The following is a 17,723-nucleotide window of genomic DNA, read 5'->3' as shown; positions in this document are numbered from 1 at the left end:
TTCCTAGCTGAAGCTGTGTGCTAACTCTTGATCACGCTATCGGTCCAAAAGTGGACTGATAGATGAGCGTGTGCACCACGAATGGCTGTTCTACCTGAGCCGTGGATCCCTAACCTGACAACAGCCAGCTGCATGTCTCGCTCCGCCTAGCTTCACTCACATACATCTGGGACACCGCCATAGGAATTGCCTTTACTGAAGGCTGGGCCTTATCAAAACTTCTTGCATATGATTGGATAAGCCACTTGTCTGTCATCTTTATCGACGTGCTATTTCAACCACTCACACCGAAGCTAACCCGTGACGCTGATGAGAGCAACGCAGGAAAACAAAAAAAACTTTTTTTAATGTGTTTGCGGCTCTAGAGGCACGTGTTTTATTGACAGTGAGCTGACAGGAAGAGGGGGAAGACAGGCGGCAAAGCTCCGCGGGTCGGAGTCGATCCCGGGCCGACCGCGTCGAGGACTAAAGGCTTCCTAATATGGTTAGCGCTAACAGCTAACCGCTCCGGGGCGCGCCCCGGAAAACAAAACTTGCCAAATGCGGTCGGGAGAAGGGCGAAAACATGGTTTCCACCAACAAAAGCCTTCAGAGGCGTTCTCTGATGTTCTTTTGATGAAACAATATTAGGTAGATTGAACAACACGGAAGAAATAGCAGCATCAATGTTAACGCTTGCTTCCTCGATGTGAGCCGCCATTGCTATCGAAACAGTCTCACGGTCGCTTCTCCACTACGTCACATCTATGAAATGCCAGCCCTGCGTCCTGATTGGCTAGACCATAAAATTGGTTGAAGAAATCACTTTCAATGGGCGATGTCCCAGATGTATGTGAGTGAAGCTAGGCGGAGCGAGACAGGCATCTGGCTGTTGTCAGGTTAGTGGATCCCTGCAGCTCCCCCAGAATTAGCGTAGACTACCAGCAGTGGTTTGGGATTTTCAGGTCGACCGAGATATTGTTTTAGAGTTGTTCTGATAAAATGGCTTATAGATAAATATGGTACAGCTGAATTTATTCTGACATTAAATGCCCCCCCAGATGCACTTGATCTAACAAGAGTGGCCTTGAGGAAGTTTATGGTTTCACTGCATGTTATTTTAAACGAGTGGGATGAACGAAAACAACCCCACAACTACGCACTGCTTTGTGTTGGTATATAACTCACTGCTGTTTAACTTTAGCCTACTTTTTAAAAACAAATAAAGGAGATGTGTGGGTTTTTTTATTGCAAAGTGTGGTTTATGCGTATACGTTTTTACAAGAAACATTAAAAAAAAAAAAGTTTAAATTGTACGCAAATGATCTTGTGTTCCACACCATTTGATTAATTAGCAAAAGTCTGTTATTGCTCATATCCATCATGGCCGACCCTCCACATGTTGCTCTCCCTGGAGCCCAGACCGGCGGCTGTGCGCCAGCCTTTCCCTCTGCAGTAGCTGTAATTAACTAAGCATGCTCCAGGAGCCCTCTGTGTGTGTTCTTCCTTTTTCATGAGGATTCAGCAGCATCCTCCTCCTCCTCTGGCTGCAGCAGCTCTCCCCCTCCCTCTCCCTCTCCCTCCCTCTCTCTCTGCAGCCTCTCCAGCAGTATGCCCGGCGCTCAAACGGAAGCAGGCGCTACCATTTTGAAACACAGCACCGCTAAGGTAAGATGGTAGATCCTCCACGCTCAGTAGCCTTCTCTGCCGCGTTATTCCCCCCCCACGGAACACTCGCTCCCCGTCCGCGGGCGGTAATCGGACCCGATCGGGGCTCAAGGAAGATGTTTGTTTTTATCGGACTCGCCGGGTTTTTAGGAAGGGAGTTTTCGGGCCGCGTTGTCGCCCAGGAAGCTCTCCGTGCTGCGCTGCATGCGCTCCTGTGCGGGGAAGGGAGGAAGGAGGGGGGGAGAAATGCGATTGTTGTCAACAATGCATCGATCTTCTAATAGAAAGTATTCATCCCTATCGAGTGTTAGGCCTCTATTTAGGCTCCCTCCTTATCTGAGGGGAGCTAAGTGTGCGGAAACGGGGTTGTTTGCGTTGCCTTCTTCGAGGCTTGTTTAGCTTTACGCGAACCCACCAGCATCCACGCTGCTCCCCCTCCATTCACAGCGAGCCTCGGCAAAGGCGACCGGCCAACAAACTCAACATTTTCAGCTTTGTTTAGATTTTTTTTGGTTGGGTTAGTTTTTTTTTTTTTTTTTTTTTTTGCGCCGAACAATGACGGAAGCGGTGAAAACGTGTTTAGTCAGCGTGGCGCTGCGTCACCAGCCGCCAGGTTCCCTCGGTTTGCCCCACAATGGAGCCTGTTGTTGCAGCAGCAGCAGCAGCCATTCTGCCTGCCCACCACAGTACCCCCCACTCAGGGGGAGAGGGGAGAATGCGCTCCCCCTCCGAGGAGGAGGCGTGTTTCTTTGTCAGCCCCGACGTACTGGAGGCTTAAACCAGAAAGTAGAAATGTCCTCTGGTTTCATGTTCCGCTTTTTGGTTCACAGCCCAGTTTTTATTTAAAAAAAAAAAAAAAAAAGGTGGTCTGGGAGCGAGAAAAGAGAAAAAAGGCGTCTTTTCTATTAAACACGTTGAATATTTCGTGCGTTCTTAATATTGCGATTTAATGCGATTTTTTTTCCCCAGTTTAATTTATCATGTCTTTTTAAACATATACAAACAACAAATCATTTTGTTTCCTCGCCGTGCAGATTAGTTGCTAAAAGACCCGCAGCATCTAAACTCAGAGCAGAAATGATTGCGTTCTGCCTACAATATATTTCAACCAAAATTGCAATTTTGACTTTTCTCTGCGTTAACCACAAGCAACAAAAATGGCGTCTAAATAAAGACGTTTGTAAACAAGGACTATTTAAAACAAGAACTTAATCAGAATATTGTTCAAGAGAGCAGCTTTTAATTGATCTGGACATCAATCCTTGTTGAACATAAAGTCCAACCAACAAGCAAGTCTATGTATTAAACTGATTGACCTGTACTTAATGCTATGTATGATTATATAAACTCTAAAACAATAAAATTAAATTATCTCACTGCTGCAACTGTCTTCACTTCCATGTGGAAGCAAACCCACTTCAAACATTTTACCAACACCTAATGGACGTGTCTAATTCCCTAATTGTTACATAGCCAAAAATGGCAGACTCTGCGATTTGGAAATTGCGTTTTTTTTTAAATCGCGCTTATATTGAAAATGCGATTAATTGTTCAGCCCTACACTGAGTTTGGTAAAGGTGGTGATTGCTGTGAGTCCAGCCAGGCTTCATAAACGGTGGCCCTTCCTGGAGCCCAGCTGCTCTGGCCCCTGTAGATGAGAGTGAGTCATGGCTGAGGGGGCGATCAAAGGAGCAGCATGGCCCTCCCTCAGCCTGGAAAATCACACCTCCTGTTAGAAACAGGAAAGAAAAGAAAGAGAAAATCCCCGCTGCTTTGTTGTGTCTAATCTCACTTTGTGCGTGGGGACGTTTCAAAGGCAAATATATGGCCTCTGTGGGTTTTGTCGCATTTATAAATTTGAATATTAATCTCCTGGCATTTTTGGTTTCCTCGTTCGTCGCTGAAAGGGGGGACTAGTTTTATGCTTCCTATTTTTCTAGGGATGTTATATATTTCATTTGCTAAGCTCTTGTCATGCCGCCACTGAAACCAGTTTACTTTAATCTTTCACTTAAAAGGTAACACAGCATTTTCCTTCTCCTAGCTAGGCTCAGTTCAGGTTAGGGTTTTTTTCTTTCCTGGTTTTTGGAGAGAGAGAAATCTATACCTGGAGTGGGCATGGGTTGCTATGATTACTTTTGACTAAGTTACCGTTAAGGTATATTTTAAAATGATTTCAAGTAGCTGCTGTCCTGGTAGTCACGCCCACGTCATGTTCTTGTATTTCTGACACAAGCTGTTAATCCCTGAGAGCAGCAACCTGTTATCCACGAACGGAGCGGCTTCTCCTTTGATTTCAGAAGATAAATAGTTATGAATAGAGCTGCACCACGTTAGGAAATTTGATCTGATTGTTATCATTTCCAACGATCTCTCAGACCTGCAGTATCTTGGACACTATCGTTTGTGTTGTGTGTGTGGGCATTTACTGCCGGGCAAAGTGTGCATTCAAGACAGGCAGACGTAACAACCGACGTAATATTGTATTCCAGTTGTACTATTGTCTATGTTGTAGCTACACAAAGGAGACAGTAGTCTTCTTCAAAGTATAAGCCTCTTTTTTTTTTTTTTTATATTTGGATTTACATATTTAATTTCAGACTTTCTATTGACCACCAGGCTAAAGATCGTTCCTTCTTTACCTTAAATTAAACGTTTTACTGGAAACTGTCAGGATAAAGTAAATCAGGTGTGGGAAAACATCAGAACTGTTGTTCTGGCTTCTAACATGAAAGTGTCCCTTGTGTAAATTTGCTCTTTTCTCAAATTCTCACCCCATTTAGCTTTAGTCCTCACCATGTTGTACCTGTAAAATAACCATTCCATACCCACATACCTAAACCGGCATGTATCTCTTGGTTACAGAGAATTCTTTATGAATATTGAAGAAAAATAATCACAAACGGTTCAAATCGCACATATAATTTAATTCAGTTGTAGACTTTTTTTTATTTTCTGAGAGTTTACATTATTCTGCTTGCTTATGATTTTTCTTTTGTGGCTCTGGTCCCCCTTTTTTGGCCGGTCTACTGTTTTGAATTTTGACAGGAAAAAATAAACACTGATCAGAACATGAACTACTGGTGACATCCTGCTGGTAGGCGCTATGGTTTGTTGTTATTATTGGAGACGTTTAGCCCGTTTAATGTCAGTAAACTACAGAAAATGTGTTTGGTACCTGAAAAAGCCCAGTACAGAGCGGGCAGACCAGCACGCACATACAGAGCAACGGTGGCCATGCAGGCGGTGAGACTCTTCAGCGTGGTTTCTAATAATCTCCAGATTTCTAGTCCGCCTGTATACAGGATAAACCGAGGCTTTACAAATCTAAACTCCGAGAAGCTTTCCTAAAGAAAAATCTCTGTTTTTGACTCCAAAAATCAGTGTTTGCCTGCAGACAAACAATGAGGATGCTGAAGAAAGTTTACAGTAGTCAAAGGGGCAAACATGTTGCTTGTTTAGTCGCCGCTACATCCGTTGGACCGATCCGTTACCGTGCCGTTTTATTCCAGTTTCTCCTTCATTTCTAAGGCAGACCATCCCTCCGTTTTCTCCGCAGGGCCATGGACAAGAGCAACACCGTGAAGCTCTTCGTGGGGAACCTGGCTCTGGACACCACCCAGGAGGAGCTGTCCGCCATCTTTGAGCCGTACGGCCAGGTGGTCAGCTGCAGCGTGCTGCGGCAGTTCGCCTTCGTCCACCTGCAGGGCGAGGGCGCGGCGGACCGGGCCATCCGGGAGCTCAATGGCAGAGAGTTTCGGGGCAGGAACCTGGTGGTGGAGGAGTCCAGGGGGCGGCCGTTGCACTCCACCAAGGTGTTCGTGGGCAACCTGAGCGGCATGTGCACCACTGAAGACCTCAAGCAGCTGTTCCAGACTTTTGGGAAAGTTCTCGAGTGTGACAAAGTCAAAGGTGAGCAAAATCCCTTTTTTTATAGAAATAAAGATTCACTCTATTCATTAATAATGTGTAGATCTGCCTCATTTGGTTGTACTTTGGATTGAGATTTAGATTTCTTTAAAAAGATGAATTTTGAAGGTTTTCTCTTCCTTCTTCTTGTGTTAGAAGAGTATTTTATGAACGTGAGAGGTCTAATCTTTCTTATGCCGAACAGTGGCAGCAAACGTATTTGTCCTCGTGATGGTAGAGGAACTAACGGGCTACAGATGTTTGTTTCATGCGGTACACGCTAGACCAGGGTCGGCCAGCTCCTGTCCTCAACAGCTGGTTTCTTGCATGGTTTAGACGTTGCTCTGCTGCGTCGCCCCATCGCTGCTGATAAACCTTTCAGCTCAAGTGTGTTCAACCATGGGAACATCTAAAGCAGTTCTGTCTCTGTAGAGGGTTCTGCTGAGGCGACGGTCATGCTGCCCTGGAATCTCCAACATTAAAGCAACGTAGCATTTAAACACCCTGAGACTTTGAAGGGAATGCTATTTTTTTATTTCATAGCACGGGCTGTGTCAAGGAGATACACTTCCTAGCATATCAGCAGGCGAGTCTGTACCGTTTTATGGTAGAATGTGATATTTGTTGCTCAATCTGTCAAATCCAAGAAAAAGAAAAGCTTTGGCTAGTTTAGCATTAACAGCTAATTAGTTATTGTGTTATTTATGACCAGCAGTGTGTACGTACATACGTTTTAAAGAGACAGGAGGAGAACACGAAGGACACTGAACCGTGTCTGGATTCCTCTTTTGGACATTGAGACATGTAAACTACCATTCCTAAAAAGGGTTAATATCTAAATATCACATTTCTTTTCTTTCTTTATTGAAGTTGAACTTGTAAGCAGGCGTCTAAAGATTTGCAGAGGTTCTTAGTGTGCCGTTTTTTCTAGATCTGGAGTTAGTGGATGTGACCGTGATGTTTTCGTTCTGAAGGCCAGATGTATTTCTCAGCCCTCTTAATTATTTTTATGAAGAAGCAACCTTGTACATGTTGTCCTTTTGCCTTTTCGTTAAAACCTCAAACACCTGTGACTAACGATGACGTGTTTCCTGCAGGCTACGCCTTCGTTCACATGGAAAATAAGGAAGATGCTCTTCAGGCCATCGAGGCTTTGCACGGTACGTCGTTTAAAGGCCGGCCGCTGTCTGTAGAGCTATCGAAGGTCCAGCCCAGCAAGCAGACGCCCACAGGGAAGATCCCGTGCGTTAACTGTGGGAAGCAGGGCCACTACGCCGGAGAGTGTCCTGTGGGGAAGCCGTCTTTGGAGCAGTACCAGAGTCAGGCGGCGGTGTTGGCCGCCGCCGCGGCCGCGGCCGCCGGCCTGCCTCTGCAGGTCCAGCAGAGCGTGCACAACTCGGTCTACAACACCTCCACCTTCGACCCAACGTACGCAGCTCTCACGGGGATCACCACCGGCACGCGTACCGACGGAAACCCGGTGAACCCGGCCGTCTACGGCGCCCTGGCCAGCCAGGTGTACGGCGCTAATGTTGCCAATCAACTCTACGGGAGCGTGGCGAACCAGGCGGCTCTCACGTCAGGCGCCACACAGGTGTACAGCTCGGTGGCGCCCAACATCTACGGCCAGGTGGCGTCGTCTCCGGCGGCCGCCGCTGCCGCCGCCGCGGCGGCCGCTGCTTACTCGACGCCGGTTTACACCCAGACTGTCGGCAACCATCACGTCTACCTGACCGGGCCTCCCGGGATAGAGATGCCGGCGGCGGCGGCTACGGTGAACCCCGCCTACTCCGTCGCTCCGGCGATCTACGGCGGGGCCTCGCCGGCCTACGCCCACATCAGCGCCATGGGAGCAACAGATCCAGCCACGGCCTTGTTTGAGGCCGCCAGGCAGGCTCACTACTTTGCGCAGGGCCAGCAGGCGGTGGCTGAGCAGCAGGCGGCAGCCGCGGCCAAGTCTGGGGAGAGAGACCGTAGTCCGTTACGTAGGTCGGCCCCTCTCCTGCCAGACCCCGTGATGAAGCCCTTTATATACCAGAGGGCCAAACCGCGCAGACCCTTGCTCCCTACACCTGCTGGCCGTGCAGCCGAAGAGGCGATAGAGGCAGCAGAGGACCCTATGGCCAGGTGGGACGGGACTAATGACTAATAACGTCAGACTTCGCTGTCTGCTGTAGTGCCGACATCCTCCCCTCCTTCGTGTAACCCCTCTCTATCCCTCTTGATTTTTCACCCTTCTTCTCTGTCAGGTACTACGCCGAGTACTACCAGCAGTTACAGCAGTACCCTCAGTTCCAGTACGCCTACCCGTCGAGCACAATGGCAGCCATTGTGGGCATGCAGGGAGTCACGGGGGTCCCCACGATGTCTGCCCAGCCAGTCGCCACGCTGGAAGCCCTCAGGCCGGTGGTCCCCAGTGCCGCCGCAGTGGCAGCTGCCATGGCTGCGCCCAGGGTGTATGAGCCGCCGTTGCCGCCGCCTACGCGCAAGGAGGCCATCCTCCACCGCCCCGAACTCTCCCTTCACACGCCTGAGCCCCCCTTCCGATAGTTGCACTCAACTGTCTGCCCCTGCCCCTTTCCCCTCTTTGCCCTGATCTCTCACCCCTACATACCTTTCCACTCAAACTTGACCACCTCTGTGTGTGTGTGTGTGTGTGCGCGAGTGTGTTTGTGTGCCTGGGGGGATTTGAAACTGCGGGCCGTTGGGCTTAATAACGTGCTTCACGAGGGGACTGATCCGCTAACCTTGGTCCAGTTTGCATAACCACAGTGCAGCTTTGAAGACAGGCTCTCATCTATTTTATTTTTCCTTTTTTTTTTTTTACGGGCATTCTTTGTGCTTCCCTTTTGATCGTGCCAGTCTCACACTTGTGCCAGTATTGGACTGACCGAGTCGTCAGTCGTTTGTTTTGCCTTCATTTCCGCAACCCAGTTCTGATGTTTCTAGGGCCAAATCTCCAGTAAACGACACCAGCCACTCTGCTTGGGGCTGGATGATCTGGTAGGGCAGCTAATCCGAAACCTTTTTTGCCTTATGTTGAAGAGTTTAGACTTGTAACGTTCTCAGACGGGGGAAGTCGGACATCGTGCACCTGCTGCATTGTACTGTGTCCAACAGAACCAAGGTTAATGTGTTTTGGGGAGACCGTTTGTCCTGGATGCCGTGTGTGTGTGTGTGTGTGTGTGTGATTGCGTGGGCTGTGCGGCCTCCTGACTCTTGCGCACAAACGCAGCAGCTTAAAGCTGCGCTTTGCAGAGGAAACAAAACGTAAAGCACACATATACGTACTGTAATGTTTGTTCGTATCTGCCCTCACCCACCCCCCCGCCCCCGAATCCTCCCCCTCCCCATTAATCTACGACACTGAAAGACACTGCTTCACCTCTTCCTAACTACAGCTGCCTACCTCTTACTGTAAATCTCAGTGTAGATTGTATTCTGTTGTCGTCAGCAGTCGCAGGTCCACATAAAGCTACAGCAGTCCACAGACTGGGTGGCTAGATTTCGTGTGTTGACATATATCTATATATATCTATATATTCGGGCTTCTTTCATGTTCAGGGGCCTTTTGAAAACACGGGGAAAAGTGTAAATAGTCTCTTTCCATCATTATTGTTTACATGCGCTATAAGTCAGCTGAAAGGATGTAATGGGTTTTAAATGGGAGAGAAGATGTGTACGTTTACAGAGGATCTGTGAATCGCATCCTTTATAAACCATGATTATATGTGACACGGTCAATTATGTGCCTAAAAGCCTTTAGTGAAGTGCATTAAGTGGAGGGATCTCCCATTTTTTTTTAAGTGCTTTTTTTTTTCCTAGTCATTTCAAGAAAAGTAACAGAAGCCTCAGAGCTCAGAATCCCGAGGGCTACAAGTGGTAAAGCTTCCACTCTTGTAAAAGGTTTGTTAATTATAAATGTTTTTTTTTTCTTTTTGTCTTTTTAAAAAGCCACAAATTGAGCCTCTGAGGTTCACGATAAGCCTTTTGGTTTGAAGCAGAAACAGCAGTGATAGCACCAATGAAGTGAGAGATGGGGCAGTGTCTTCCAGTGGCCCCAAAATATCCACCGTTCCCTCATCAAACGCCAGATCTGCTTCAGATTCTTGCTCCCAACGTGTCTCTGGGCAGGTTTTAGTTTACTCGTGGAATCGACTGCCGTTCCTCGCCAAAAAGCATTTCTACCCCTTTTAAGTTTTCTTCCTCTACAGCCGTGCAACTTTAAATGTATTTCATTGCAATCAGTTTGATAAACCAACACAAAGCTGCTCACCAGTGTGAAGGAAAATGAAAATAATGCATGTTTTTTTTTTATTTTATTTCTGAATAAAGTCTAGAGCCACATTTTAGTCTCTACCAGCTTTCCACGTTTTGAGACAGAAACTTATGCCTGTTCTTCTTTGCAAAGTGACTCAAGCTCAGATTCAGCATGATGCTGCCACCACCACCGTGTTTCATTGTAACAACAGGGTGGTGTATATTTGTTAGGCCTCTCCCTCTCATGGCATTTTTGCATATAGGCCTAAATGTAAAATATTTGTTCTGGTTTCGAGCAGAGAATCTTTTTCCACAGGTTTGCCGTGTCCCCCGCCTGGCTTCTTACAAACAGAAAACACAACGTCTGACTTTTGAATCCTCCATAAAGGCCAGATTCGGGGGAGTTGCGGGACTAGTGGCTCCCACCCGAGCTAATGCTCTCCGCAGCTCCTCCAGAAGTACAAAGCTTCTCTGATAGACACCCTCTCCGTTTTCACACCGACCATGGTCGAATACACAGGCGTACCACTCAAATTATTGTTAGTATAGAAATAAAAACAGTAAAAAGCAAAACCTCCCTTCCCTCCACAACGGTGCTTTGCTTTGTGTTGATCTATCACAGAAAATCCCAACAAATGACATCAAAGCTGGTGGTTGAAATGTGACAAAATGTGGAAGAAAGTTCCAGGGGGGATGAATAGCTTTATAGAGAGGTTTTACTGGGATAATAAAATAATCTGAAATTAGATGTCTTGATAGTTTTTCACACCGAAGCCAAACTCCCGAGTGGCAACCTGCATCCATTCACAATCAGTCCATTTTGTTGTGTGCAGCTACTATCTGGCAGCCGACCGACGCACAAACAGAACAGACCTTCTGAAATCACCCGACTGCCTCATCGTTTCCCGCTTTCCCCCCCTCCCCCCCTCTCCTTCTGTGGTTTTTAGTGGTTACAAGTGACTTCTGCATCTCGGAGTGTAATCTTTCCGTGTCGTATATATACAAAAACACATACCAGTTGCATCCTTTGTAGAGTTATGTGGTTTGCAAAAAAAAAAAATGTTTTGTTTGCCATGTGTTTTTGTTCTTTTTGTTTCTTATTTTTTAGAGAGAGAAAAAAAAAGTATTTTAATTTAGCCTTTTTATAGGACAGTAGAAGAAGAAGAAAAAAAAATCAGCATGCCTTTTCCTTGAGAAACTGTACACTTTAAACATTATAATGATAATAAAGAATGTTTGGCTGACTACTGTGGTGAAAGAAAGCAAAGGGTTTGGACGTTTCGCCTTCTTCCTGTTTTATGTTCCTCTTCACTATCTGTCTCTCTTGTGTAAAAATGGCCACCGGACCCATTTGACTGGGGACCCAGGGGGAGGCAGGTGTAGATGCTGGCCCAGCTTTGCTCACTTTGGTCAGGGTAAGTCCGGGTAGGAGCTCCATCCTCTCTCCAGCCCCTCAAACCAGAGAATGCATAAACAATTGGGAGTGCTGAGTGCTGGCGCTAAAAAGAAAACCGATTTTTTTTCCATGCATCCGATTTGCCTTATACGCTACGCTGTGAGGGCTGGGGAGAGGCTCACAGATGGAATGGCCTAGGTGCATTTTGATCTGTGGAGCAGTCTCTTCCTTGGGGTTTGATGGGTGTGCGTCTGGTCCGAGTCTGGTCTCTCTCTCCCCGCTGCACCAAATTCTCCCCCTTTTTTTTTTTTCCCGTGTGTCTCTGTGTTCAGTATACTCTCAGACCTGCATGTGTGATAATCTGTAACTGCCGCAAGAAAAAAGAGAAAAAGAGAAAAAAAAAAAAAGTCCGACTCGACAGTCCAGCTCTGAACTAACTATCTCAACTGAATTAGGTCACGGTGCTACCTGGAACACCCTGCGTGAGCCATGGGGAAGACTTTTAGCGCGACGCCGCCGCAGCGGAAACTCGTTGTCTCTCTTTCTCTTCACCACCAAGGTAAATCGACTAAATGCAAAAGAAAGAAATCATGAAGCACTGACCTCTCTTCTCCTTAATTGCCCGCCCCCCCCCCCCCCTCCCCTCACTTTCCTTTGACTGTGGCTTGATACAACACCCACCTCCCCTTTTTCCTCCCCTCCGCCATCACCACCTCCCCCCCTCTCTCTCTCCCGAGTCCGTAATCTCTCTTCTGCTGCGTCGGCAGTGTTTGTACCTGTAGCCGGGGTCTTCTGACTGGGAGTGATGGGCCGGCTGGGCTGGGGCGGGGCGGGGCGGGGTTAAGACCCCCTCCCGAGGACTGAACCTGTCCTGCATCAGCATCTGATGTGCTCGTTGTTCGGGTGGTGTGTGAGCTGGTGGGGGGAAAAAGGGGGTGTGTGTGTGTGTCAGGGTGTGCTTCGTTTGTGTGTGTCTGTGTGTGTGCCTGTCCTAAAAAAATAAATGCGGGGTAGTTTTTGGGAGCCGTTTCATTGGTCAGTGAGGCTTGGCGTAAGTGGACACACCCCGAACCCATCCCCTTGCCAGCTAATCAACTCCTGTCCACCGCCGTATTCGCCGCCCTCAACCCTCTTCACCCACCCCTCCCCGCACCGCCACCTCCCTCCCTCCCTCCCTCCCTCCCTCCTTCCTTCCTTCACTCCCTCCCTGCTGTCCCCTCTTTGCGCATCTCGTCACCTCTCCGTCGTCCACGCACACAGCGCTTTTGTTTCTCCTCCCCCCGCCGGCACCGCCGCCACCTTGGATCTGGGTTCCATCGCTCGGGCTTGGACTCAACTTTTTCCAGAACCACCCACCCGATCCAAAAAAAAAACAAAAAAAAAACACCTCTCCCCCTCCGCCTCTGTTACCGTAGACGTTCAGGCGTGCCTAAAGGACTGTGTGTTTGTGGCGGCCCGCCGTAGGACGGTGTCCCTTCGACACAGAGACACTCGAGGAACTGCTTCTGCTGCGACTGTTGAATGTTGGCTGTGCAGGGAGGCGAAAGGCAGCATGCGATGTAGAGCCGCCCGAAGCTATAGGGTGACAGTTTCCTTCTCACGGCGACCTGCGTCCGTCAGAAACGTCCTATAAGAAAGGCCCGCGGGCCCGTCTAACCTGCAGATTCTCACTGATCTCAGGGTTCCTATAGGACTTTTCTGTTACCAGCATCTCAGAGGCTTGTGAGTGCGCTCACCTGGTAGGACTGGAGTTGGGGGGGACGGTTTTGAGTTGTCCGTCACTGGCTCACAGCTGCAAGGCTGGGTGTGTGATGCCCCTCCTCAACGAGACAAAAGAAAGGACAGGAAGTGATGAGACGCAAATAGGTGAGTTGGTGGCCTAGTTTCGAAGGTGTGCAATAAGAGAGTTAAACATGTATCTCCTTACGTGTACAGGCTAGACTTTCTATAAGCAACCTCTGGCAGAGTAGAAGGAGGTGCTTACCAACTCCCCCCCCCCCCCTGCTCCTCCATGTTGTTTTCCCCAGCTCCCCACTAAAGGTTTTCTGGTGCTTGTGAGTCTGGGGCTTCAACCATGCTTGTTTATATGCAGTCATGCATCTTTAAAAAGAAAAAGAATCCCCTGCTCTTTAAATCAGTTGCACTGCATCTCCAGCCAGAGCTCACTGCACCCCCTCCACACCTAACCCCCCCCGTCTCCCTCTTTGTCTGTTGTTTCACCTAAAGAACTTGCTCGTGCAGGTTGTGCACGCGTCAGTTCCTTCTGTCTTTCCTTCTGCCGGGGAGGTTGTCTGACAAATGCAGCTCGACGGCCACATCTTTGCTAGATTCAAGCCTATGTAGGGCCGAAAGTGCGGAAATCTAGTAAAATGTTAAATAAGTAAATACATGTATCCATGATGTGTTTTTCGTGTACCGCTGAAATATTTAAAATGCTTACATGTGAAACTCATTGGTTAATATTTGAAGTCAGTAAATGTTAAAACCATTCTGCTTTGGATTTGTAGCCATAGTACCATAGTTCATCGTGGTTTGTCAAATAGACCCTGGCATCTGATTGGTTCAGCTGCGAATGAGGACCTTCTTCAGACCAATCACAAGTGACTAGAGCAGCGTTTGCCCCATGCACCGACCATTTATAAAACAGAATTACAAAAGAATTGTGAAATATATATATCCACCAAAAAATTTAAATTCTTCAGTATTTCCTATTTTAAATACTTGAATACACCTTAATTAATTGAAATATGGCCCTACATTTTGATATCAGACATTTTACATATTTTTTTTTATTTACTAATGTGACATTTCTAGCCGTGTAGTTTATATACTATAGCTGCGAGTATTATTGAAATTTTGACGCAGCTCAACAAACAATTAACTGTAAACGACTGAAAAGTCTGGAGTTTTACACAAGGTGATGAAAACTTAATATGTTATCATCGGTCAGATCACACATTTCAACCGTTCCAGCCTCAGGAGACGAGTAGTCATGTAACCACTGAGCTTCTCATAGTAGGTTAATGGACCAAGCTTACTGTACTTACATCAGATGTTTGATTAATTACAATATAAACCACTCTAGATTCCAAAGACCTAAATGGTGACTTGGTAATTTGCTATCTCAGGAGGATTTGAATGTGGATCTGCTCATTTCAAAGCAATTAGCACAAAGCCGAATGTTAGGGGATTTAAATTCCCAAATGTTGGATCAGAAATTTGCATCAACATGTTTACTGTGAATGACAAATCCAGATAGAGATACAAGTTATATTGTATGGTTGTGTATTCATATATATGCCTTTTAAACTGTATTTCTGAAAATGTATTTTTTGTTTTGTTTTGCATGCAAATTCTGAATAAAAAATTTTTTTCTCATAACAATGGCTAGGTCTGTTATTTCAACTCGTACCGTTCAGGTATAGGTGGAAAATTAATATTGCAAAGCATACATTGCATTTCTATTTCTAATTTTAGAATTGCAGGTGTACCAGCAGCAAAGCAAAATGCTAATGGGAGCATGCAGATAGAGGCAAAGGTAAGAAATGTATACAGCAACGGAAGATGAGTTACTGTGCTGCTAAAATCTAATTTACAACATAAGAAAAAATACTGTAGTTGTTAAAAATGGCATACTCAAAACAATTAAAGAAGTGCAACAGAATAGGGTGTACACTACAAAGTACACACTGGGGAGCAGTGCTGATCATAAAAGGGGGGGGGGGGGGGGAGTTGCCAGAGGCTGTTTCACACCACCTGTGCTGGAAATAAGAATATAGTATAAATACTGCTGGTACACCTGAATAGTCATAGAGGAGGGTGTCTGGTTTGGGAACCTCAGGACTGCATCTTGGTGATGATGTGGTTCTGATGGCTTCTTGGTGCAGCTCCTCCAGTCTGAGGCCATGGTGCTCGACTGGAAAAAACAAAAACAAATTGCTAGCCCCACTCTGGGTTAGGGGTCAGTCTCTGCCTCAAGTGAAGGAGTTTGAGTATGTTGGTGTCTTGTTCACGAGTGATGGTCGGACGGATTGGGGCTGCAGCCACAGTAATGAAGGAGCTGCTCCAGTCGGTTGTGATGAAAGAGCTGAGCCAGAAAGCAAAGCTCTTGATTTACCGGTCCGTCTACGTTCCCACCCTCACCTATGGTCCTGGTGAGGTGAGGTGTACAAGGCGGTACGGATACAAGCGGCTAAAATCAGCCTTGGGAAACGCGTGAAGGGCTCTGATATCTGGGGGTGCTCAAAGTAAAGCTGCTGCTTCTCTGCAATGAAACATAGTCAGTTGAGGTAATTTGGGCATATGATCATCATGGCCCTGGGCATGTCCCCCTCAGAGGAGACCCCGGGGAAGACCCTCAACTCGCTGGAGGGACTATATATCCAGTCTGGCCTGGGAACGCCTTGGGATCCCCCAGAATGGAGCTGGAGGATGTTGCTGATGAGAGGGACGTCTGTGTTTCTCTCCTGGGCCCGTTGTCCCCTGTGACTCCATCTCGGATAAACGGAAGACAGTGGATTGATGAATTATTTATAGGGATTGGGTTAAATATGGAAATATTGAACTTGAAATAAGATGTTTGAGCTGCTGTAAACTATGTACACTGGAGGCCCAGACTAGGTTTTACAGGCATGTGAACTGAATTATTTTGGCAAAGTATCAATAACAACCTTTCTCTTAACCGTTTGTCGTTTTACAAACCTAAATGTATTTTATGTCATTTTTATCTGATAGGCATGAAAATAATATATGGTTATGGATTTATTTCTAACAAATTGTATTTAACCCCTTTTCTCCCCAAAGAAAATCATTTGCATAACCTAGCTAGTCTCAGTTTAAACATAAATCCAGCTGTTTTGTGAAAGGTTCAGAAGTTTGTGGAGAATATTGGTGAACACACTGCCCCGTGAAGACCAAAGAACACATCAGACAGGTCAGGGAGAACGTTGTGAAGGCGTTTGAAGTACATTTGGGTTATAAAACAATAACGGTCGTTTTGAACATTTCAGTGATTGCTGTTCAGTCCGTCATCCAAACCTAGAATTTATATCACAACTGTGAACATACAAGGATATGGTCATTCAGTTAAATCAGGGGTCTGCAACCTGTGGCTCTGGAGCCACAAGTGGCTCTTAATAACTTTGACTACAAATTATATTTTTATTATGGGATTTAAACATAATAATGATAATAAATGCAGATTTTAGCTATTTCTTCTTGGACTAATTGCTTTTAATTTTCAGAACGATGCCAAAAGTTCCAGTAATATTTCATTTTAAATCAATATTTTTTCATTATGTTGGAAACTGATTTTTTTATACATCATTATCCACAAAACATACCGTCCATTCTCTTTTTTTTTTTAAACCTCAAAATAGACATAAAAGGTTTCTTTTTTAACGATGACAACATATTTTCTACAGTAGATCTTTATCACAAATTATAACTTGTCTTTTTTCAAAAGGCCAGGCAACATTTGTGGCTCTGAACAAGTTTAATTCAAGTGGACTGTAGGCAAAATGGCTCTTTACACTGTAAACGTTGCAGGCCCCTGAGTTAAATGAACAGCCTGGACATGGGAGGCAATAATCGGAGATTAGTTCAGGAGTGCCATGCTAACTCCGGATGAGCTAGAGATTTACATCTCAGGTTGGATGATTTTTATTTTTATTTTTTTTATGAAGTGAGACTTAAACTGAAGTACATGCTAAACAAGACACGTGGCAGTGAACTCTCCACACCACCCTTGACAAGCCATCCACTGGGCGACACAGGGTAGTGACAGCATCAAGCTGTGGGTTTGGTATTTTTCAGCGGGGACAGGGAAACAGGTCAGAGGTGATGGGGAGATGGATTGAGCTAAATGCAGTGGAGTTTTCTTTTCCAACAGATCAATGACCCTAAGCAATGCAGCTAGAGCTACAATGAAATCAATTAGATCAACGCTTCTACACGTGTCAGGCTGGCCTAGTCAAAGTCCAGACCTAAACTCAATTGGGAATCTGTAGCAAGACATAAAGACTGATCCTCACAAACTGAGCTTCAGCAATTTACAAAGAACAGGGGGGGAAATCGGTCCCGTAATGTATGTCTATAACATCCAAAAACCTGCAGCTGTTATTAGCAAATTGTTGTTTTATCAGCTATTACCTCAGGTGGGCTAATGTACACCTCACAAGATTGTTGCAATATGACAAAATGTGGAAAAAGTTCAAGGGGTGTGAATACTTGCATGTGATATTCCATAAGAATGGAATATCACCAAAAGGAAATTCTAACTTGAGCTTTTAGTTTCTGTTGTTTTAACGATTCTTTAAAAAAAAAAAAACAGTAGCATGAAGCTGCGGAGGCCCGGGTTTACCACGGAGGATCACTAACAGCGACAGGTGCATTACATGGGCCATAAACTGCCCCCCGTGTTGAGAGGAGGTGTAAGTGACACACAAGCACACCACTCACAAGCCAGTTGCCTCCGTGTGCCAGGGATCACCCCGCCTTTTGGGCCTTTTTA

At 46.1% G+C, this 17,723-nt stretch overlaps 1 protein-coding gene across 1 annotated transcript; it reads left to right on the top strand.

Annotated features, from left to right (window-relative positions):
- Nucleotides 1–1,542: 1,542 nt before the first annotated feature.
- Nucleotides 1,543–13,321, top strand: rbm14b (RNA binding motif protein 14b). Its single transcript, XM_012873268.3, has 4 exons — nucleotides 1,543–1,647; nucleotides 5,207–5,559; nucleotides 6,654–7,683; nucleotides 7,806–13,321. The coding sequence occupies exons 2-4, from the start codon at nucleotides 5,211–5,213 to the stop codon at nucleotides 8,104–8,106; spliced, it is 1,680 nt and encodes a 559-aa protein (XP_012728722.1). The 5' UTR covers nucleotides 1,543–1,647; nucleotides 5,207–5,210; the 3' UTR covers nucleotides 8,107–13,321.
- The last annotated feature ends 4,402 nt before the right edge of the window (nucleotides 13,322–17,723 follow it).

Source organism: Fundulus heteroclitus, chromosome 14, assembly GCF_011125445.2.
Source record: "Fundulus heteroclitus isolate FHET01 chromosome 14, MU-UCD_Fhet_4.1, whole genome shotgun sequence".
Classification (NCBI taxonomy): Eukaryota; Metazoa; Chordata; class Actinopteri; order Cyprinodontiformes; family Fundulidae; genus Fundulus; species Fundulus heteroclitus.
The sequence above is the reverse complement of the archived record's forward strand: the minus strand, read 5'-3'. Positions and strand labels throughout refer to the sequence as shown.